Source organism: Rhinolophus ferrumequinum, chromosome 6, assembly GCF_004115265.2.
Source record: "Rhinolophus ferrumequinum isolate MPI-CBG mRhiFer1 chromosome 6, mRhiFer1_v1.p, whole genome shotgun sequence".
NCBI classification, from domain to species: Eukaryota; Metazoa; Chordata; class Mammalia; order Chiroptera; family Rhinolophidae; genus Rhinolophus; species Rhinolophus ferrumequinum.
Genome location: NC_046289.1, coordinates 63,836,437 through 63,859,954, shown reverse-complemented (window position 1 = coordinate 63,859,954; position 23,518 = coordinate 63,836,437). Strand labels below are relative to the sequence as shown.

Here is a 23,518-nt window from a genome sequence, read left to right as displayed (position 1 = left end):
CAGGTCATCTTTCTGGACTTAGTTTCCTTTTCCGTAACGTGATATTTACTGAATGCCTGCTATGTGCCACTGTTCTAGGCATCAGGATAGAGGCAAGAACAAAATAGACACACACAAATCCTTGCCTTCTTGGAGCCTGAAAATTCTAAAGCCCCATATAGGAAGGAATAAAAGCAGTTTGCTATGATCACTGCAAATAGCAGGTAATAGACACAGCTCTACCACAGCCTAAGTTGGTCTCTGTGGAGTCTCCGTTCCCTTCTCCCATCCCCATCATCTCTCCTGGTCTGTTTAAAAAGAACAAGTTGGGGTGGGCAGTGACCATGACATGCAGCAAGTGACTGTCCCTACTGCTTTTCCCCGAAAATAAGACCAGGTCTTATTTGCTCCAAAAGATGCATTAGGGCTTATGTTCAGGGGATGTCATCTGAGAAATCTCGCTAGGGCTTATTTTCTGGTTAGCTCTTATTTTCGGGGCAACACGATATGAGAATGGCACTGATTCACTTAATTCTGCCAGCACAGGGGTCAGTAGAAAGTTACTGTTCTTCCTTGCTAGGGAATAGTTTCTTTGTTATTCAGATATTTGTATAAATAATATTTCATATTCTGGATGCCAATTGACTATGACAAATTTTATTGTAAATGTTCTTTTGAAGTACTGGCCAAGTCCATGTGGTTCCAGTGCTAGCTTTGCTTAATCCTGGCTGCCCATTAGAACAACCTAGGAGGTTTTATTGTTTGTTTAATTTTGGTGCCTGGTTCCTACTCCCAGAGATTCTGATGCAGCTAATCTACAATGATGCTTTGGCGTAGGAATTTTCATAAATCTCCCTAGATGATAGTGCAGCCAGGATTGAAAACCACACAGACAGGAGTACACAGTGTCGTAGGGTTGCTTTGCTGGTACTGCAGTCAATGTACCCATTATTGGAGCTGCTGTCTCTTTTTCATGTAGACATGGCAATGACCAACGAGTGTTCCGCCTAGAGTTTGTCTCAAACCAAGAATTCACTGAAAGCGAATTCATGAAGTGGAAAGAAGCAGTAAGTGCACCTAGCAATCGTTCACAGAAACTGAGAATATCTCTTTCCAGAATCTCTCGTTAATAACCTTTTATCTTGTTTTGGTCCAGATGTTCTCTGCTGGCATGCAGTTGCCCACTCTAGATGAAATCAATAAGAAGGAATTATCTATTAAAGAAGCTCTTAATTATAAATTCAATGACCAAGACATTGAAGAGGTAAGAAACCTGGTACCCCAGAGCCCAGAAGTTCATCAAGAACCCGTGTTAGAGAAAAGCATGACTTTCTTTTCATTCCCTATATTTTGATGCTTTTAGCATGAGGATGAGGATGAGGGAATACTGATAATTGCCTCTTACTTCTTATAGTTTATCAAGATTTTTTTTATATGTTCTCATCTGAAGTCATAGGCTAAAGCGTATTTAGGGTTTAGGAGTCTGTATTATGCTAGGCTTGGTCCTTCAGTAATTTCCTTTCTCCAAAACATGTTGGTAAAATTGTTTGATCTTTGTTCTCTTGGACAGTGGCTAGCCTTACAGTACCAGGCCCTTGGGCTGCTGCTGTTTATTGGTGCATGTTCCTTCAGAGTGTCCCAGAAGACTCGCCGTGACCCCGGAAGCAGCATAGTATCCCTTGGAATGAACTCGCTCACTCTCTGGGGCATGGCACAGCTATAGGAAGAGCAGCCCCCTTTTAACTAGCTGTTTGCGTCCAAAATGGGCTCACTTAGCCGGTCTACAGAATAGTTTAGGAATACCTCACTGCTGGTATCTCCTCTCTGGTACAGATTGTAAAAGAGAAAGAAAGGTTCAGGAAAGCTCCACCCAACTACGCTATGAAGAAGACTCAGCTGCTAAAGGAGAAGGTAAGGACTTTTATTTGAACCTCTTTCCCTGTCCTATAAGGATATGTGGAAATTAAACTTGTTCATCCTCTGCCAAGTTAGTGGTGGATTTTCTTTTCTATAAATTTTCTATAAATTGAAACTGACCTTGCTTGTTCCATTCTCCTTACTTTCTAGTTACATAGTTCTATGTGTAATCACATAGACCCCAGGGTAGTATCAGCACTGGGTTTGGACAGACAACTAATACTGCCAAGCCCAGCTGCGGTGGGGGGTTGTCCATTCTTCACATCAGGGTGGTGTGAGCCATGTTGGGGTAAGGTCGCCTTACGAGGCCTGGGTTCTAAGGTTAATGTTACACGTCACTGCTACCAGGGACCCAGAGCCAGGTAGTTATATAGGAAGGTGTTACTACTATAATCAAAAGTATACCTTGCATTCGTAAAGTTTGTTCTCGGTATTCTTCCACCTCTCCTGTCATTTGTTCATCACATAAAATATCTTGCCTGTGCCGCAAGTCAGGATACACTTGGACAGAGCCAGGCCTCTCCCCAACCCCCTCCTGTGTCTGTGCAGGCCATGGCTGAGGAGCTGGGGGATCAGGAGAAGGCCAAGCAGATCCAAGACCAGCTAAACGAGCTGGAGGAGCGGGCGGAGGCCCTGGACCGCCAGCGGACCAAGAATATATCTGCCATCAGGTGGGGCGCAGAGCCTGTCTTGATTGAGCTCCTATCCTCGGCCCACAGCCCTCGCCACGATGGCAGGCGAGCCTGTGGCCTTGTGCAGGTGCTGCACGGGGTCCACGTAGCTCCCGGCGCAGGGCTCCGAGCTTCCCTCCCCCCTTCACAGCCCCCTGACTCATTCCTCTTATTCACCCTCAGTTACATCAACCAGCGGAACCGGGAGTGGAACATTGTGGAATCTGAGAAGGCCCTGGTGGTGAGTAAGACAGCTTTATCTGGATCACTGAAAATAATTTCAGTTAATCAAATGCTATGAAATCTCTGCATCTTGCTTGAGTTTATTTTTTAAATTATTGAAGTAACACGTACACTCAACATATACATACTCTCTCTATGTGTGCACGTGCACCCATACAATTTATAAGAAAAAGCAGCAGTCTTCGCTCTGTCTTACCCCTCTCCATCCTTAGGTTGTACTCCACAGTACTCATTTTTATCAGTTTCCAGTTTTGTTCTTCGGGTTGTTGCCCCCATATCTTCCCTGGTGTTCTTGAAGGGAAAAAGATGATAAACAGCTTTTGACTTTTTTCAGGCCCTTGTAAAAAGACTGTTATTTATATGTAAGCTTATAATGGTTGCGGGCGGGTGGGGAGGAAGGAGATACGGTTCTGTAATGCATGCTGTCTGTTTCAGGCTGAAAGTCACAACATGAAAAACCAACAGATGGATCCCTTTACCAGGCGGCAGTGCAAACCTACTATCGTGTCTAATGTGAGTGCCTAAAGAGGACGTTTTTAGTTAGGACCTAGATTCTGGGACATAAAATGAATTCCATGAGGAGATTAATAAAGAAGTTAAAAATAATGTTCAGTCTTAGTGGGATTCGCTTGCTTCAAACTCTTGGGTCTGGATACTTCCTTTTTTATCTTGCTATAGGACATACAGGTAGTAAAAACCTGGCATGGATTTATAGAAACCTGTAGACTAAACCCTCTGTGCCGCGGTGGGTTTACCAGTGCCACACACATTAGGACTGTGTAGTGTGGGTCGCCTACCCAGGGCCTGCCTGGGCTGGGCTTCAAAGCTTTTAATTGCCTCCTCTTGCTGCCTTGAGGGCAACCCCACTGCGCTGCCAATGGGGCCACTGTGGTGTTTGTGATGGGTGGTGATAAGTGGGAAAGAATCGCAGGAGGACCCAGCAAGTGTGGAACAATACCCAAAATAACTTTTTTTCTCTCTCAGTCCAGAGACCCAGCTGTTCAAGCTGCCATCTTGGCCCAGTTGAATGCAAAATACGGTTCTGGAGTGTTACCAGATGCTCCAAAGGAAATGAGCAAGGTGAGTGCAGCACCACCTTACCCTGTGGCCCACGGACCTCGGCTGCTGGCCCGGACACCAGAGCAAGCACCTTACCTAGTTTGGGTTTGATATTCCCACCTGGAGGAACATGGAGTCCCACTTGCTGTCCTTTCTCCATCCCAGTCATGTACAGATGTAATAAACAGCTACTGAATTTTGGTCAAATGACCTAAATTCTAAACCCAGCACCACTATTTAACTAAGGCTTTGCCTTGACTGTGGCTTTAGGCAACTGACATCTAGCCTTCTGATCCACGTTTTCTCTGACGTAAAATGGGGATCATACCCTATACCCTACCTACCTCACAGGATAATTAGGAGGAGAAGATGACATGGAAGGATCAGACAATCATAAAAGTGAAAGCTCTTTGAAAACTAAAATGTTAAACCCACAGAAGCTCCGCATTTAGAAGGATTTTTCTTGCCTAAGTTAGGTCGTCTTCTCCTGTGGAGCTCAAACTATCCCAGGAATTCATGAAATCTTGGGTCAAAAGATGGTTTGTTGTCTTAAGCCCACGCTTTCTCCCCTCACACTACAGACATGAGCCTGCCTTCTCCCTTTGCTTTACGGCTTCAGAAAAGAAACCTCTTTGTCTGTGGACTTCTGTCTCCTCCCTCTGAGAAAAGGAATCAGAAATGGGCCTTAGTAGGAAGATGTAATGAACTTGAGCAAGAGCTTTCACCATTAGTGGCTATTCTTCTCGAAGTTCACTTGCATTTATGCTTTTATAATTAGTTTTTTCTCTTCACCTTGCAGGGTCAGGGAAAGGATAAAGATCTGAATTCTAAGTCAGCCAGTGACCTCTCAGAAGACTTGTTCAAAGTACACGATTTCGATGTGAAGATTGATTTACAAGTTCCCAGCTCAGGTAGGTGAAGGTGGGGGGTTGTAATGGCCCAGATGGCTCCATGGCCCTCTCCGCCTACAAGACAGCCTATTTTAGGGAAGAAATGGGGGTGTCTGCTCATCAGTGTTTATAGTGGCTGCAGGTGTATTTCGAGAGGGAAGAGGGAGGGACAGCCAAGGGAGGCTGCCTGAAGGAGTATAGCACAGGACTTAAAAAAAAGGACTTTATACCTACCTCTGCTGCCAATTTGCTCTTCTTTCCCATAGAGTCAAAGGCTTTGGCCATCACCTCCAAGGCTCCACCAGCCAAGGACGGGGCTCCAAGGAGATCGCTGAACTTGGAAGACTACAAAAAACGACGGGGGCTTATCTGAGCACCAGCCTGCTGCTTCTGACCCTGCATGCCCCATCAGTGCCCCGCCTTCCTCGTTTCATTTGATTTGCCCTCTTTGGGCTGGAGCAGCAGTAGAACTGGGAAGAGACTCGAAACTGCCAGTCCTCTGTAATATAAACCATTTGCTGTATAGACCTCCCTGTCTACACCATCTCCCACCAACCACCAGGTCTCACCCAGTGTGGACCTGGGCTCTCTTGGGCTTTATCCATGTCTTTAGATTTGTGTTTGCCTTTTTTTTTTTTTTTTTTTAAACCAGCACAGTTCATTGGCCACTCTGCACGCATTCAGTATTACCATGGAGCTGGGGTTCTTGCTGGAGCCCCTGGTGGTGATAGCAGCAGCATTGTGCAGTCTCCTCGGGGGGCTGCTTCGGACCCAACCATTGAACAGTTGGCATCCAGCCCTTGTGGAGGGAGTGGGTTCTGGGCGCCTACAGCCCTCCTTCCTCTCTCCTTACCACTCTCTTCTTCCCGTCTCTGTGGAAGAGGGCTTTTCAAAACTAATTTAGTTTCCCAAAAAGTGTACATTTGTGGGGAGGGCGGGGGGGTTCTATTTGAGAGAGAGAGTATGTATGTGTGTGTTTGTGTCTGTAAGTGTGGATTTTTTAATCATTTTTTAAAAATGCAGTACTCTTTGTATCAGTCTGTCATGGGTCTATAGCTGTTTCAGATTTTTTTCAGCTGTACTTGAGCATCTGAAACTGCAAGAAAGAAACTCATTAAATGTGATTCTTCTTACTAAACAGGCCTGACTGCTGTAGCTGTGTAACTTCCCCTCCCCCATCACCTCCCCACCTTGGAGAAAACTCCCCCGTGTGGCCCCTGCCCTGTAGGCTGTGTCCTTGCAGATGGGAGGGAAGCCCATGGCCAGGTACCAGGGAGGGCAGTGCAGGTATATTGCTCATCCCGTGGGCACAGCCCACAGCTTCTTGGCTAAATACAGAGTGAGTCTTCTTCCCACCCCATGTACTTGTCCCTTCCTAGTGATTCTGTTTTACAGCTGTTTCAGCAAGAATAATGTTTTGTTTTGTTTTTAAGAGAGTATTTGCCACGATGTGGAGAGAACGAACATAAAAAGATTTAGGTTGCAAATGTTACAAGCATGTGCAGTTTGGGGTGTGGGTGTGTGTGTGTGTGTGTGTGTGTACATATATATATGGTAAGCATATATATTGTTGTGCAGCTAGGGTGAAGCCAGCAAAGAAGTGTGTATGTCTTTATGAAATGTTTGAAAAGAGATAAGCTGACTGCTTGATAATCATTCTCAGGTGTAAAGCTCCAAGTGTAAATAAAAGTGGCATTTAACAAATCTTTTCAGAACAAAGTACAGCTGACTATATATACCAAGAACTAAGCTAAAGAAACAGCTGAGAGCTGCTGATTCCCACAAGAGGGAGAGTAATCTATAAGTTCTGCTTTGTACTTCTTCACCCTACTTTTCTGTAAGGAAGTAGGATGATGGGAAATCACGGAGTTAAGTTGTATTTAAACATAAAAATGAACTTGATAACTCTTCTGGGTTTAGTAGAGCCTCAGCGTTGCTTTAACTTAGTTTAACGTTTTTATTTTAAAAAAAATCAGTAATGGATGGTTTTTTAAAAGTATTGTGACTGTAAAATTGACAAATATGACTGTAACACAGCTATGTGGTAGCTGTGACACAGTTCAGTTGGGCAAATGAGTGGTGATGGACTCATTAAAATCATATATACTTGAATAGTCCATTGACCAAAAACCCTTTATAGACTATTGTGTAAATGTGGAATCACAGACTGTTAAACATGCCTGGACTCCGGCAGAGTCCTGGCGGCTGCTGGGACCTCTCCTATCATGATGAACTTGGACTTTTTTCTCTTTCTGGTTTTAAAAAACATGAAATTATAGAACCCATATAATTTGCGGGAGTCATTCTGATCCACCATGTAGATCTGTATTTAGTATCATTTGGATTTGGAGAAGTGTTGATTATATTATGGCTGTGTAATAAAATTTTTATTAAAACTGCATCACACTGTAGCCGCTTTGCCACTACCTCCCCACATGCAGCTGCTGAAACTTTCGTTCTGAGACACCAAAACAGCAGGAAGAAAAACCAACCAAAGAAGACCGAAAGTCAACTTACCACCTGAGTAGCCTACTTGGTCATTGGAATCAAGACTGAGGGTTTAGCTCTAGTCTCAGCTAAAACAGGGCCTCTGAACTGAGAGCTTGACCAGGCATAAGACATGAAATTATAGAATCAGCTGGGCTTCTTGGTGGTTCACAATATTTCTTGTGCTAGAAAATTGCTGTAGGGGCCCCTTGCTACACACACACACACACACACAGCACCCCCCACCCCCAATGTGGTTTCAGTGTTGAAGGGTGTATTACCTAAGAGTGTTATATACATTTTTCACTTCCTTCTAAGAAGCAAAAAGGCCGGTGTCCATATGCCTAGCTCATGATGTATAGGTCTGTTTGTCTGTCTTGCTTCTGACAGGTGCAACTTCCCTTCAAAAAGAATGCTTTTGTTTTCTTTGTTTCTGTGAAATCCTGACCTGTCACCCAAACTGTACAGATATTTGTAAATAAATTTTATGCCCTGTTTTAACAAGAGGATCAGATTTAATCCAAGGATTGCATCCTAAGTGGCAACTCAAAATCATGTTTTGAAAGTCCTAGCCTCTCTTTGGCTTCACTTCTCTCCTTTCCATTCTCTTAGCTCTATACCCCCAAAAGTGAAAGTCACTGTTTTCAAGTCTTCAGCAGCCTGGTTCCCTAGAAGTGTCTCTGGTATGGCAGTTGTCTAGAGCCAGGGCGACCTTCACTGGGCCTGGTTTCCTTTCTACCTTGGAAGATCCCACCCAGCTTTCACAGAACTAAGTAGGCTCCTGATACACTGCCTAACCCTACCTAGTGGGAGTTTATAGTCTTTCCAGCTTTCAGTTTACTTAGGAGCAGTTCCTTTGCAATCCTGTTTTCTTAAAAGAGGGAACCCTGGGTCTTGAGTGTGGCCATGGAGGAAATACTGATTACCTTTACCTCATGCCCCCCAGCTAAGGAGATCTGTAAGGGATTCACACAGCCACTCACTGCCTGAGGCTGTTGCAAACCTTTCAATGTTTTTAGCTAGGAAGCAAAATCCCCTTTAGAGAGGGAAAGGGTGGGAGGTGAAAATCACACAAGGGTTGGAGCCCAGTCCAAACCTGCCTCTGGGGTTGGAAGAGGTGGATCACCGGGGCTCACCCAGCAGCTGAGTCCAATGAGTTCTCCAATTTCCTGCCATTCCCACGACCATACTGTGGAGAGCAGTGGGCTCCCTGGGCCCTACAGAGCAGGGATTGGAGGAGAGGACAGGCTAGTCCCTTCATCTCGCTGTTTCTGGTGCTGTGAGGCAGCCACTTGCTGCCTAGTTCTGGGAACAAGGGAGCTGACCACCGCGGGTGGAGGGATGGTTAACTTCATTTTCCAGAGTTGGGGGGTGGGGTTGGCTTTACTTGCGTAATCTTGAGTGGCAGTGTCCAGCAGCTCTCCTACTGACGCCCCAGCTCTTTGCATGACTTACCTGACCAAAGAGGGCTGCTGAGCTCCCTTGGGGAGGAGAGTGTTTGGGCGGCTGGAGGAAACAGCAGCGTTAAGAGGGCAGAGCCAGCAGTAGCCTACTTTCTCTGTAGAGTTTCCCCAGGCCAGCCCCAGTGCTGGCTGAGCAGAACCTGGAGGTGGATTTTCTGGGCCTACAAAAGCACATCCAGGGCTTCCAGCCCCTGTGCGCTGGACAGGAGGGAGAGCCACGGGCCGCAAGGCACATGGCCCCAACGCAGAGTTCATATCCCAGGTCTGCCACTTACTACCTAGGGCTGAGCTAGTTAATTCCTCTAAGCCACAAGTGTGCCCATCTTTAACATAAGATCTGTCAGAATCATGTTAAAGATTAAATGTTCTTTTCCCCAGTAGGGGTTCAATAAATGTTGGTAAGAGCGAAGGCCTCAGAGGAGAGACTGTAGAGATGGAGGGGGCTGCATGGTGGGGGGGGGGGTCGAAAGCAGAACAGCCCATGTGGGCCGTGTGGGCAGAGGACAGGACCAAAAGCTGGAACGCTTGGCAGAGACTCCTGGCAGTCCCCATTTGGAGGGGTTCGAGTTGGGCCCAAGAAACTCTGCCTCCAGGCTGAGGTTCGGACTGGTGGGCGCTGGGTCTGGCCTGGGAAACCGTCCAGAGAAGCCGCTACTTTTTGACACCCATTTGCTGCTGCACCCTCTTTACTGATGGCAGGTCTGAAAGCATCCACCCTCCTCTCAGTTTTTAGTGGCTCCAAAAGCTATCACCTGGTGGGGTCTGCCCCAGCAGGCTCAGAAAGATTGTGAAGCCCGACCTCCCTACCACCACCAAGAGTAATTAAAACATAAAACCGGGAAATAAGTGTAAAGAAGTCCAACAAAATTCTGATCCTTCCCATGATGACTACATATACCTTCTTCAAAATATCAGATTCTTTAAAAAAATTTTTAGCCACCTACGGCTCAGCTAAGCGCGTCCGGAGACCACATCTTGCGGCCACACACACATTCATCTGGCTTGGAATGCACTGATCTAGCTACCATCGATTTTCCTTGAATAATTCCTCACCCTTTGGCGCTCAGCAGAAAGTCACCTCCTCCGGGAAGCCTTCCCTGATCTCCATGATCTCCCCCTCCCACTTGGGTTTGGAAGCACCTCCCCCGCCCCCTCCCCACCTCCCCCTAGCACGGCGCGCACGGCGCTGTACTATTGTTATTTGTATCTCCACCCCCAGCTTGGAAACTACTTGTGTCGCGGCTTTTCGCAGCTCCAGCACCCAGAGCCGCGTGGCACTTAGTTAACGCCCAATAAACGTGATGGAGGGAAGGAAGGTGGGGAGAGAACAATGAATCAGCTGCAACTGCCTCATTCTAGGGCATTCGACCTCACCTCTCCCCTCCCATCCTGTCCCCAGACCGTAGGGCACGCGGGAATGAGACCAGGCGGCGCAAACGCGGCCCGCAGTAGAAACCCGGCTACCCATCCTTTCGTTTCTATCCAAGGTCTCGAGAAAGGGCTGCGGTGGATGGAAGCGGCCAGCTGACCCGGGCCCATTTCGCGAGGCTCGCACAGGCCACGCCGAGCCAACAGCCTCGGCCTCTTGTTCGCCCCCTCGGGGCCCAGCGCCTGGCTGCCTGCAGTGCGCGCGCTCGCGTCTCTGGGCCTGGACCCCGTCTGCGCGCGTGTTCGGTGGCTGCTTCCCAGCGCTGGGAGCAGGGACCTCAGGTTTCAGGCCCACTCCTGGTGCATGGCGCTGCCGCGGCCGACGCCGAAGCTCAGGGGGCACAAGCTCCACGGAACTGCGGCCTGGCTCCCGCTTCTGCCCGGCCACAGGATGCTCCGTGGACTCGGTCGCTGCGCACCCGGGGTGGAGGTCATGCTGGCAGGCAGAGATCACAAATGGAATGAGCGGCTGTGCCGAGCCACCGCGGTTATGAGGAGATTCGAGATTCAAGGAGGTGCCCTGATGGGAGCGTGGGGGCGGGGGAGGAACTGAGGCAGACTGCACCTTGGGCGTTCTTAGAGCAGTTGCCTTGACTCCAGAGTCCGGTTCCTGACTTCAGATGCTCCCTTCACTTGGCCACTGGGAGAGATTCTGCCGGTTCTGAGTTCTGAAGAAAGGGAGGAGGGAGGCTCCTGGAAGGGATGGGAAACCTTGTTTCTGAAGTCTGTCAGGAGAGCAAATGTTCTTATTGCACATACACAGGTGTGGTGGCGCATTTTGTTCATTTTAGACGTGAGTGATTCAGATGGTGGAGGGTCCGCGGACACTGCTAGATCCCTAGGCCTGCTAAACTATCCTAGCACCCAATCCCAGAATATTTCCACAAAGTCTATCAATTATGGGGCCAGAGATGGCATGGAGAGGATGAGAAAATCCCAGAGGCAAGTGAAAGGATCTGGGGTTTTCAGGTGAAGACAGCCATTCACGCCTCTCCCTAGGAGGAAGGAGACCTCCAATTCTTCCCCATCCTCAAGTTTCCATTGGCCCTTGGCTCTGGCCAGCCCTCCAGCCCCCTCTCTAGTATGTTTTGGGCAGAGAAGTGCATCCAACTGACCAGGGGTGGGGGGTGGGGGATTGGTTGCATGAAGCAACCAAGTTCTCACTGACAGTCCCTTGTAAACAGAGTAAATACAGCCATTTGGCATCTTGGGGGCTGTTTTCTGGTTGGGTCCTTTTTGGTTTCCTTCCTCCGGAAAACTGTAAAAATGATACACCACCACTCCCAGTAAGGTGGGGATCATCACAGGAGGTACTCATTCCTATGTCCCTTTCACCTAGCACAGCGCCTGGTTCACAGCAGCTGCTCAATGGAAGTTTGTGAATGAATGAATGAATCACAGAATATTGGAATCTTGGGGTCAGAAACTCCCTTGAAGGACACAAGCCCCACAGAGCATGTCTGGGAGTCGTTGAATAGAATGAGACACCATACAATCTGGTCTAGAGGAACATTTCCTGCTTCCTTCGACCCCACCCCCATCCAACACATGCAGACACACCACTGAGGCTGTTCTCTCTAGGAGGCTTTCAAATCCCCTTAAAGCAACAAGTGGCCCATTCAGGAGCACTGGTCAGGTCAAAGGCTGTGCTCCACCCTTTCTCCCCCAGGTGAGAGGCCCTACCTGTAGGTCTTGGGAAGCAGAAGGTTGCACTGTGCTTGGCAAGGGGGATGGTGAGCTGTGACCTTGTTCCTGCCCCCAGGGCTATTGGTGCTGCCCTGGAGATGGGGTAGAGGAGGGGCAGCACTAAATGTGTCAGATGGGGGAATAAAACCAGGCCCCCAAAAACCCTGACCTCACACATTCCATTTTCCAGGCCCCTCCCTTTCCCAGTTTTTGTGCCCCAGGGTTGTTACCCCCCAGGAAGAGTGTAACCATCAGGCCTGATAAATCCTGAAGGCCACAAAGAGGAATGAAGACTCAGACACCCCAGGATTCAGGCCTCTAGGATACAGAAGGATCCTTGACCTGAGTTGCCACAAGAAGAAGAAAGATTGGTTCTTCCCTCTGACATGATGTCCTTGTGGGTAAAGCAGAGGGACTCCCCTGGCCTATCTCAGATCAGCAACCAAATGACCATCAAAACCTTGAAACATTCTTCTTTGCTTCTATTTCCCTTTTTTTTATATACATTTTTATTGGGGAATATTGGGAACAGTGTGTTTTTCCAGGACCTATCAGTTCCAAGTCAATTGTTTTCAATCTAGTTGTGGAGGGTGCAGCTCATTGGCCCATGTGGGCATCGAACCGGCGACCTTGGTTTTATGAGCACTGTGCCCTAATCAACTGAGCCAACCAGCAGCCCCATTTCCCATTTTTTTGCAGCACAAAGAGGCCATTCCTCCACCTACACAGTGGTCAGTCTGATTTTCTCCACATCCCTCTATGCACATCTATGCACTCGGGGCCTCAAGGACTGGGGAAACTGAAGCACAAAGAACAAGACTCTAGGATTTGAAAGGTCATTCTTGGCTCAACTAGGAGGACATGAGAGCCCCTTGACCTTGTCCCATAGCTTATTGGGACTCCCACAGGTTCTGTCCCAATATGTACCCTTATGCTTTCTGTCTGTGGTAGGTGGAGGCAGACTCTGCCTTCATTGGATAAAGTAGGGACTAAAGTACAAGATGTTAATGAAAGAAATTGAGCATGGCACAGGAATAGAAGTCAGGGGACCTAGGCAGGACATACACTGGCTTTTCCACCACCTAGATGTGTAGCCTTGGGCAAGAACCTTAACCTCTCCGGTTGAGTCACTTAACCCCTTTGTTAGTTCTCCTGTATTGTAAGCGAGGAGGATAGGATGCATCTAAAGTCTCTGCCCACTCCAAAAGTCTATGAAATTAGCTCTCATGTCAATACTCATTCCCAGGTTTGCCCTTACCTTTTCAGTGAGGAAGAACTGGTCAGGTATGACAAAGGAATCTTCTTTGGTTGCTGGCCCTGAGTTAAAATTGCCACTGAGTTTTCTCTTGGCAGCCAGGGACAGAGACCCAGCTCCCAGCCCACTTGTGCCTCCAACATTGCCCAGACACTGCCTGGCACCCAGACACCTAGTACCTATCTTTCTAGTTCTGGCAGGTCTTTGCTAACTCCCCATGCTGAGTTTGCCCCCAGCTCCGACCACAGATCAGGGTAGCTCCAAAGGAGGGAGAGAAGTGAGTGCCAGAGACAGGTATTTCTGGGCCTTCAAGCTCTAGAGTATGCCCCTCATACTCTACAGCACGCCCCTCCAGACTGCTGTATCCCAGAGGAGGTAACCATGTGGGATGTCCCAGGTTCTCCACAGAGGACTCAAGTACTCAAACTCCTGTTTCCTACTTTCCCTCACTCTATTCCCTCAGTTTCTTTTCCCTTCTTCCCCCACCATTGTTTCTTCATCAATTCTCCCAGGATCTTCTCCTTTCTTTGCTGAAGGTCCCTGTTCTCTCTGAACCCTCCTTTTCTCTCCTCCTGATCCATCTTTGAATCCTGGCTGAAGGAAGATAAAAAAAAAAAAAGGAACGCGCCTCCTTTTGGCCTTCATCAGTATGGGAAGCCATCCTTCTGGGGTACTCTCCCCACAGGGCCCCCAGTAATCCTTAGGCATTAGGTACCTGATATGGGATCCTCACTTGTGGCATTTGGGGAAAGACAGAAAATGTTGTAAAATACTTCTATTCAAAGCAGCCTTCTTACTACAGTTGAACATGTTAGTTCAGCTGATCACTAACATGTGAAATGGCCAAAGACCCACCGCAACAATGTCCCTCATGAGCAGTGCTCGTCAAACACTTCACCAACATCAGCTCCAACTCTGTGGGTCAGGTGAGGTTTTCCTAAATCACATTTAGAGGGTGGTGAACCTGAGACTGGCTATTTCTACCACCCACACTAAAACTATTCTAACGTTTTAGAGATTTCACGTCTTTCATTTCATTTTATTCACACAGCACTCCTGTGAGGTGGATAACCTTGTGGAGGAGAATCAGCAGCTCAAGGGAGCGAAATGACTTGCTTATAGCCACACAGCAGACTCCAAGCCCCAAACGCCAAAAGGAAAGGGAGAAGAGGGGCTTAGCGCCACCAGCCAGCAGCAGGGATGCTGCCCAGCACTCCACCTGGACAAGTGGAGAGATCCAGGGCCCGTCCCCTGGACTTGTTCTCTGCCTGCCGGTAAGTGGGGGAACTTGAGGGGGAAGTCTCAGCTGTTTCCCGAACAGAGTCCCACCTTGGGCACACGCCCTGGGTTGAGGCTTCTTTGGAAAGCCAGTGGCCTTGAACTAACTATACTGACAGGGCACCGGGTGGAGAGAAGACCGGGGAGAAGCCTGGAAGCCTTGGCCCAGGATGGATGGAACGCGGAAAGGAGCCCGAGGGACTGGGTGGGAGAACAAGAGGACTAGCTCCTCCCCTGCGGGATCAGGGGCCTTGGAGCCGGCAGGAGAAATCCTCCCCAGCCCCGAAGCCAGGGAAGGCAGTAGGACCCGGAGGCGGAGCGGCCCCTCCCGTCTCCTCGAGGGCGGGCACAGGGAGGCCGTGAGGGCCAGGCCCTGGTTTTAGGTCCACGACGTCTGGGCTTCCCCGCCACTGGGAGCTCAGCAACAGAGAGCCTTGCTAGCAGAGCAAGGGCCCTTGGAGGCCCGCGCTTTCTCTAAAAGTGAAAGGAGTGGGCGGGGGGCGCGGCCGAGGCGGGGCCCCGGCTGGCGGCGGCGCAGGCTCCGCCTCGGGGCAGTCTCCAGCCCCGGGCGCCGAACGTCTCCAGTCCCCGCCGCGCCGCGGGCTGGTGGGCTCCACTGCGGCTTTCTGCCGGGAAATGACCCTGCCCGGGGGCCCGACGGGCATGGCGCGGCCAGGAGGCGCGGGGCCCTGCAGCCCGGGGCTGGAGCGGGCCCCGCGCCGGAGTGTAGGAGAGCTGCGTCTGCTCTTCGAGGCGCGCTGCGCCGCGGTCGCTGCTGCCGCCGCCGCAGGGGAGCCCCGGGCCCGCGGGGCCAAGCGGCGTGGGGGACAGGTCCCCAACGGGCTTCCGCGGGCACCCCCTGCCCCAGTGATCCCACAGCTGACTGTGACAGCAGAGGAGCCGGATGTACCCCCGGCCAGCCCCGGGCCGCCGGAGCCGAAGGGTGACTGGCTCCCAGCCGTGGGCTCGTCGCACCTGCAGCAGCCGCGCCGCCTCTCCACCTCGTCGATCTCCTCCACTGGCTCCTCGTCGCTGCCCGAGGACTCGGAGGACGATCTGCTAAGCGACAGCGAGAGCAGGAGCCGCGGCAACGTGCAGCTGGAAGCCGGCGAGGACGTGTGTCAGGTACGGGCCGCGGGGGCGGGGCCAGCGCTGGGCGCAGGGGCTGCGCGCCGGGGACCCAGCCTCCAGCTCTGAGGTCCGACTCCCGCCCTAAACTCCTTCTGCCCAGGGTCCGATTCTCACTACCCAGGGACCATAGAGGGGAGGGAGGCGCCAGGTGGACCTCTCGCCTTGGCAATTTTCACACCGATTCCCCAGAAGGTCTCGGCCCGGGCCCTGGGGCATCTAAGAAAGCGAGTGAGGAGGAATCTGTGACCGTCCACGCGGACCGGCTGGGGCGGGGAGCGGGGGAGCGTGACCTGCGGGTGCGAGCGGGGGCTGGGGATCAGAGGGGTTGGCTTTGCCCCGCGAACTCTCCAAGAGAGAGGGGCGAACGAGTCTCCCTCTCTCGCCGCCCCCTCTTCCGCGCGGCGGCCCCACCCGCGCCGTTGCCACGGTTTCCCTCTCCTGAGTAGGAGTGGAGCGGCGCTCCAGGCTCTGCCTGGGAACCGCCGCCTTCTGCTCCCGGCGCCCGCGCGAGGCGTGGACGCGGGGAAGGGCGGGGCGCCGGGCTGGGAGCTCTGACCCGCCGCGAAACGCCGCCCTCCCGGGTTTCCTGCTCCTAGTTATGGCTGGGGGAAGGTAAACTGAGGCTGAAAGGGCGGTATCAACCTGCTAATCTCCACCTCCGGTGTCAGAGGCCATGTTTGACCCTCGAATAATCCAGGCCTAGGTGCTGTGGAGTCATTCAGGTGCTTGCCCCTTAGGGGTGCGCCGCGCCCAGGATAGCCGTCTTGTGCCCCTTGTTTAAACGAAGGCCAAATACTTTAAATAACTCCCGTGGCCAGTGCGAAGGAGTTGCTCTAAATCCACGTTATGCAAGTGTCCCTGGAGCTGAGGGAGAACCGAAGGGCTCCCCGCAGGCTCTGGTGGCTCCGGGTCTTCCCAGCGGGGAGAGCACTGGGGCTCGGTCCCGGCCTGCTGAACCCGGCTCCGCCGCGAGCTCCGATTGGACGAGGCAGCGGAGAGACACTCTAACGACTTCCAGTAGATCCGTGACTCAGTTACCCCCGAGACTTAACATTACCCAGAGGGGCAGCGTGGTTAGTGACACAAGAGGAAAAAGAAAAAAGTCTCATAGAGTAGGTGCGGGAAGTCCCTCTCTCCTCCCCCGAAATTAAGGGTGCCCCTGACCCATGATATTTCCTAGTGCAATCCTGACCCGTGTAGGGAGGCGGGTGCCGCCTAGGAGTTTCCAAGGAGGTGAAATGTGGGACTGTGAGAGGACTCCTCCCGTCCCGGCCTCGGGAGCAGTAGCTCTGGGTCCACCACTCCCGCGCTCAAATCTCTGACAGCTGTGGCCGGCGCCACCCGGGCAGCCCTCCCCGCTTGCTTCGCTCTAATGCCCGCGGGCGAAGGAGGTCCAGCAGCCCAAGCCTGCGTGCAAAGTAGGCAGCCCGGCTGGGGTCAAGATTCCAGGACCAGTCTCAGCTGTGCCCTGGCCGTCTTCTGCCACCCTCTCCCACCCTGGGCCTCGCCGTCACCAGTCACCGCCAGGAGCTGGAGCAGGTGGCCGCTGAGGGCCCTTCCACCTCCAAGGCTGCGTCTCTCAGGTCTTCCCAACCCCCAGCCCGCCGGGGCCTCCCCGAAGGCAAACAGCCACGGCGGCGGCAGATAAGCCAGGGGGTATTGACAGAGGCCGCCTGCGTCGGCGTGGGAGGGCCTATGCGGAGGGCCTCGTGCGGACTTTGCCTCGCGGCGGGTCGGGGAGCGGCCCGGTGCGCCCGCCTAGGCTGCCTTTAGGGCTTCCCCAGGCAGGAAGCAGAGCCCTTGGGCTGGCAGACCGTGAAGGATGTATCTGGGAGAAGGGGACTGCGGCAGCACTCGGGAGATCCCAGATCGCCAGTCCCATACATTCGGGCCAGGGTGCATAGCACGAATAGCGGGAGCAGGAGGCCGGGGAAGGCTGTACCTTGTCTCTGCCAGGCACACACGTCCTTCCCATTCTCCTCCTAGGAACCCCGCACAGCCTGCCCAGAGCGTGGAGCTGGGCTCCCTCCAAGGTAGTTGGGACTGGACAGCCTGCCTCCCTCCCTGAGCCTTTCCTCTCAGTAGAGGGAAAAGTCGTGGGCAGGGAAACCCATACAGACCAGGGGAGGAATTGGTGCCCTATCCCCAAGAGCAGCTGGCATGACTGCATTTTTAGGCCTTGCATGCCTCTTAAAACAATTTTGGGGTGTTGCTGTAGCAGAAGAGAAGGTGTTTGGCTCCTGGTTCTCTTTTCTCAGTGCTCCAGGATGGGTAAGGAGACCTGGATGCCATCCTGTCCTGGACCCAGAATTCCCATACTTCACTTTTCACTAATTATAGAGCAGAATTTAGGTTAACTGACTTCCTTTTTAAAAAGTAAATGCCCCTGGGAGGGTGAAGTCGTGGGTCACTTATACCTTAGTGCAAATGATTTTATAAATTTAAACTGATTGCTTTCACCACCACTACCACCACCACCACTACCACAGGGAGTGCTAGTTTGATAGGACAATGGGAACATGGGGAGGAGGCTGGGCTGGTAGAGAACCTCAGCCAGTGACTGGATGGCTGGAGGTGGGGAGTGGGAGTCGGGAAGTATGGGGTTGAGGACCAAAGATAGAGTACAGGGTCCATTTTGGCAGGAGATACACCGAGTATTTGGTGTGATATAAGAAGCAGGAGTCCTCAGGTCTTCCAAATGGAGCTTTTACAAAGGAGCGTCAGAGGCTAGTGTGCAGGCAAGCCCTGCCCAGAGACAGATGCTCCTTGTCTAGCTCCAGGGGTGAGGAATTATCAGAGGGTCCTCTTGTGGCTTTATCAAAGACACACGGGTGAGCTCTCCTGGGTTTTTTGTCCCCAGATGCCTGGGTAGCCTCTGGCTGTGAGCTGGTTTCGCAAGCAAACTTCTGTGGGGAGTAGCCTGGGTCAGAGGATGGGGCTTTGGCCCTCTTTTCAGCTGGATTTCACTCGGTAACATAATCTGATTTCTGATACAATATCCAGGCAAGAAAAGCCTTACCTGCTCAAAAATGTCTTCCCTGCTCTAGTTCATGTGCGCAAATCCCCACCCACCCAGCCACCCACCAAAGAATGATTCTCCAAGAGTCTTTTTGGAGACATGTATCTTTGTATGCATTGTGTTTCCTGGGGGAGGCAGCTCCCGAAGATGGAAGATGGCAGTGAGTTCCATGACACTTGCATCAACTCCGTCCATGTTTGACCATTTCTATTATTCTCAGGGGAGCTCAATCCTGTCATACCAACCTCAGGAGGTGGCTGGGAAGGCTCACTTGGGTATGAAAGCCCTTTGTAACTTGCATGACTAGAACCAGGCTTACTCTTTGCTGCTCTTGGCTGATACGGTCCTCTCAAAATTGGGGCAGGGAGAGTAGGTGATGACCCCATTTTACTTCAGCTTGGGAGCAAGTCGATGCTGTGTTATCACACATCAATCAAGTGGCAGTAGTCCAGGGCTGCAGGTCCTAAATCCTCTTCTACCAGGTCCACCTTCCACCTGCCAGCCCCACTCACTGCTCCCACATGATCCCAGAAAATAGGATAATTCATTTCTCCCATCTCACCTCACCCAAGGCTGCTACCCTCTACCACTGGGCTGGCTACAGAAATAGATGTGCCCCCTGATTAACTCCACTCTGGTCCCACTCTCCCCCACGTTCTGCCAGTAGGCCCCTAAAGCTGCTTGAAGCCCCACCATTAAACCCATTCCTCTGGATGAAGGCAAAGGTGTTCAGCCAACAGAGAGGGGTCCCCAGGCCAATCTCAGTGTTTCCTCGGAGATGAAAACAGCATCTTGTGGCTGCAAATCACTTCACCTAGCACAAAGGTCTTTCTCATAGAGGGTCCCATTTGACTGCCAAAGGGAGTCAGGGTGGTAGATTGACTTTGGAACTTGTTGGGGCAATTGGAACATGGGGAGGGGGTTGGGCTGCTAGAGAGTTTAAGCCAGAGAGGGGGGTGGCGCTGGAGGCAGGAGGCAGGGAGTAAAGGCATGCTGACTCCTCTGAGCCTTGATTTCCTTCGGTAAATGGGCAGTAATGCCACCACCTCATGCATTTGCTGTGTGTGTGCATCGTCATCTTGATGATTCTCAAACTGAGTGTGGGAGAAGAGAGTATAGGATGGTGCTGCTGAACACACACGGCACATTCTTCCCAGAATTTTATTTGAGGATTTGGAGGTGGGAGAGTTTTATAATAAAACTTGGATTTATTATACAGCATAATGCAGACCTTGAATGTATTTAAAGAGTAAAAAAGGGAGTTTTGAAGGAGATGTCATGCTTCTAGTGGGCTGTTTCTCACTACACCCCCAGATCCCTGGGGATTGAACATGTGATCACACCCCAGTGTGCCATGTAGGGACTAGGGACTGCAGTAGAAGAAAAGCAGGAGCAATGCTATCTGATGGAGGTTGAGAAGTGCCTGGCATGCAGTAGGCGGTCAGTAAATGGTGCTTGTGTTATGGCAGCAGCTATGTCCTCCCAGAGGAAACGCGCTCACACAGATGAAATTCTCACTTGGACTCACTGAGCCAGAAAGGGACAGAGCCAGGACTAGAACAAACTCCTGACTCCACATCCAGTGCTCTGTCACTAACCCCCGTCTCCTTCCCATGGGAAAGGGTTTAATGGTCAGCAGGCTTCCCCTGCTTCCGCCACTACCCCAGTTCTCCCTTTCCCTCTTAGAACTCCCTCTGGTCAAGGAGGCTGGATTCTCTGGGTTCCAGTCCTGGGGGCACACATGGGTAACTCCTCTAAAAGGCAGGCACCCCTGGGAGGAGGCAGCAGACACACAGTTTGGATCAGCAAAACTGCAGACATAGGAATGGTGAGTTTTGGGTGGGAAGCGGAAAGGTCCAGAAGATGCTCCCAGGATTGCGTAGAGGCCAGAAGCAATGGGCATGAGGCAAGAGGTACACCAAAGTCTACATTTCCCTCTCAGTTTCATCTAAGATGACAGGCCCTCAGCTCTGCATCCCATTTCCAAAGCTCAGATGTCTGGGTCCAGATCAGGATCAAGGGTGCCCTGGGTTTTGCCAACTGGTGAGGAGTGATATGGCATCCAGGGGTAGCAGAGGATTTGGTGGCCCCAAAGCCATTTTTGTCTCCAGGTTCTGCCAGGGTGGCTTTCCTGCCCTGGGCCTTTGTAAAGGTTTGTTTTTGTGTTTGTCTCCCTAAATGAGAGGAACCTATGGTCCCAAGTGAATGAATCAACAATCCAGATTTGTTCAGCTTCTGCTTCATGCCAAGAAATGGTTTTAGGGGAGAGCCTGCCTCAAGCTTCATTTCCTACTCACAACAGTTAAGAGTGGCTATTTCCCATTTTACAGTTGAAGAAACTGAGGCTTAGGAGGCTTGTTTCTCAGGCTCCAGAATATCCTCAGGCATTGGTAGAAATGCAGTTTTTTTTGGTCCCACCCCAGACCCCCTCAGAATTTACCTGAGGTAAACTTGAGAATCTACATTTTTAACAAAGGTGACCATCAGGTGAATCTCATGCTTACATAGTTCTAACACCTCGACAGAGAAGTGTAGTAACCTGCCCATGCAGCTTTTGAGCGGCAGAACTGGGATGCAAACCTGAGCCTTCTGACGCCAAATCCAGGGCTCTTCTCAGCACTTTTGAGAAGCTGGATATCTGTCACCACCCTGTGTGTCTCAGTGTCCACACAAGTGCACAGTAAACTTTACCTGAGTGAATGAATGAATGAATCTTGGGGCCCTCGCTGCTCGCGGTGGGACAGTGTGGGGGGGGGAGAGGGGGAAGGGGCGCGGGCCGGACACCCTGTCCCAGTGGAGGGAGAGCTTATGCACTGCTGAGACGTGGGACATGCAGACTGAGGCCGTGTTGCTTTCAGAAAAGCCACTGGCAGAAGATCCGGACCATGGTGAATCTGCCGGTCATCAGCCCTTTCAAGAAGCGCTACGCATGGGTGCAACTGGCTGGACACACGGGTGAGCACGCGGCAGGCGCGGCCTGGGTGTGTGGGTGCCCCTGGGAGGGAGGGACTAAGCAGCGCTAACTGGTGCGGGTCTGCAGGGAGTTTCAAGGCGGCAGGCACCAGCGGGCTGATTCTCAAGCGCAGCTCGGAGCCGGAGCGCTACTGCCTGGCACAGCTGATGGCCGACACGCTGCGCGGCTGCGTGCCCGCCTTCCACGGCGTGGTGGAGCGTGACGGCGAGACCTACCTGCAGTTGCAGGACCTGCTCCACGGCTTCGATGGGCCCTGCGTACTTGACTGCAAGATGGGCGTCAGGTACACAAGCCCTGCGGGCGGAGACCACTGGGCGGGGGCCCAGGGCAGGGATGAGAGTTCTACCTGGTATCCAAGGCGGTGCTCGACAGGGTTCGGGGGTGCGTCCGCTCACGCCCCGCTGCTGCCTGCGCCTCCCTAGGACTTACCTGGAAGAGGAGCTGACCAAAGCCCGCGAGCGGCCCAAGCTGCGGAAGGACATGTACAAAAAGATGCTGGCGGTGGACCCTGCAGCGCCCACTGAGGAGGAGCACGCGCAGCGCGCCATCACCAAGCCGCGCTACATGCAGTGGCGAGAAGGCATCAGCTCCAGCACCACGCTCGGCTTCCGCATCGAGGGCATCAAGGTGGGCCGGGCCGCCCCGCTTTGCCCAGTCCCGGCCTCTCCTCTACCACAGCCCATAGCGCGGTGTCTGCCCTCCGTGTCGCACCCCCCAGCCCCCAATCAGAGGCACCCTCCGGGGGTGTCTTGTTGTCCCTGGCCTCCAATGTCCCAGGAGGTACTGTTGCCCTCACTGATTTTCTCCCCTCGGGTGCGTACGGGGCCCCTGACACTTCCTGTCCCTCCTCCTTAAGAAAGCCGATGGATCCTGCAGCACCGACTTCAAGACCACACGAAGCCGGGAGCAAGTGATTCACGTCTTCGAGGAGTTTGTGCAAGGGGATGTGGAAGTGCTGGTGAGCCCCGGATCCTAGAACCCTGAGGTGTTGGGGAGCCTGAAACCGAGGGATGCCCCCGGGTCATCCAATCGACTGCCCTCGCCTATGCGACCCCCATCCTCCCATTTATCATTGTGTTGTAATTGTTTCACGTTCCTTCCCTTCTTTTCTGCGCTCCACATGGGGTGTTTGTGTTTTCCTCACCACGGTGTTTGCCAAGCCAGGCGTGCATCATGGCCCCTAATATTAGCAGAGGCTCAATTAGTCTTTAATTTGCCCTCCTCTCCTCCCTACCCTCTCCAGAGGAGGTATCTGAACCGCCTGCTGCAGATCCGGGACACCCTGGAGGTTTCTGAGTTCTTTAGGAGGCACGAGGTAAGAAGTAGGGTAGGCTCAGGTGTGTGTCGGTAGTCTGTGAGGGCTACAGCGGGAATAGGGTGGGGGCCTCTGGGGGAAAGGGCCGTGGCCTGACCGAGTGGGGCTCAGCAGGTGATCGGCAGCTCGCTGCTCTTCGTGCATGATCACAGCCATCGCGCGGGCGTGTGGCTCATCGACTTCGGCAAGACCACGCCCCTCCCGGAGGGCCAGACCCTGGACCACCGGAGGCCCTGGGAGGAGGGCAATCGCGAAGATGGCTATTTGCTAGGGCTGGACAATCTCATTGGCATCCTGGCCAGCCTGACCCAGAGATGAGGCTGGGTCCCTGTCCCCGCTCTGACCGGCTGGTCTGACAGATGGACCTTCAGGTTATGTCCCCGCCATGCATGCGGACGAGAGACTGAAACCCTGAGGTTGGGATGCTCACAGGGTCCTGCAGGGCCAGGTGCCAACCACTATGGCATTGCACGCATTGGGGCTATTCCCCATTCAAGCCCCAGCGGGCCCAGAGAAGATGACACTAATTTATGGGGATAGACTGGGACAATGGGCTTCTTCCTCAGCCCAGCTCTGCTGAGGGGCCTCTGTACCTCTCCAGAGAGGCCAGATAATGAACTTTATGTCGCAGGCACTAGCTCTATTGGTCCAACCTCCCACACTACAATGGACTCCCCTTCCCAATAAAACGCGAAGACACCAGCTTTGACGACTCAGGACTCA

At 52.1% G+C, this 23,518-nt stretch overlaps 2 protein-coding genes across 4 annotated transcripts in view; both read left to right on the top strand.

Annotated features, from left to right (window-relative positions):
* Positions 1–7,160, top strand: part of RTF1 (RTF1 homolog, Paf1/RNA polymerase II complex component) — a 43,349-nt gene extending 36,189 nt beyond the window's left edge. For both annotated transcript variants that reach the window (XM_033108960.1, XM_033108961.1), the window contains 9 exons: positions 959–1,046; positions 1,136–1,243; positions 1,813–1,890; positions 2,446–2,567; positions 2,751–2,808; positions 3,246–3,323; positions 3,795–3,890; positions 4,669–4,780; positions 5,026–7,160. In XM_033108960.1, the coding sequence (XP_032964851.1) occupies positions 959–1,046; positions 1,136–1,243; positions 1,813–1,890; positions 2,446–2,567; positions 2,751–2,808; positions 3,246–3,323; positions 3,795–3,890; positions 4,669–4,780; positions 5,026–5,132 (847 nt within the window). In that variant the 3' untranslated portion in view covers positions 5,133–7,160. The remainder of the gene's footprint in view (positions 1–958; positions 1,047–1,135; positions 1,244–1,812; positions 1,891–2,445; positions 2,568–2,750; positions 2,809–3,245; positions 3,324–3,794; positions 3,891–4,668; positions 4,781–5,025) is intronic.
* Positions 7,161–14,477: 7,317 nt separating this feature from the next.
* Positions 14,478–23,494, top strand: ITPKA (inositol-trisphosphate 3-kinase A). 2 transcript variants are annotated; one of them, XM_033109649.1, is made up of 7 exons: positions 14,478–15,481; positions 21,365–21,461; positions 21,547–21,763; positions 21,903–22,107; positions 22,337–22,438; positions 22,724–22,795; positions 22,907–23,493. In XM_033109649.1, exons 1-7 carry the CDS (start codon positions 14,993–14,995, stop codon positions 23,111–23,113), a joined length of 1,389 nt encoding a protein of 462 aa, XP_032965540.1. In that variant the 5' UTR covers positions 14,478–14,992; the 3' UTR covers positions 23,114–23,493. The 2 variants fall into 2 exon arrangements, with proteins under 2 accessions (XP_032965540.1, XP_032965541.1); XM_033109650.1 differs by having other exon boundaries at positions 14,707–15,481; positions 22,910–23,494.
* Positions 23,495–23,518: the final 24 nt, after the last annotated feature.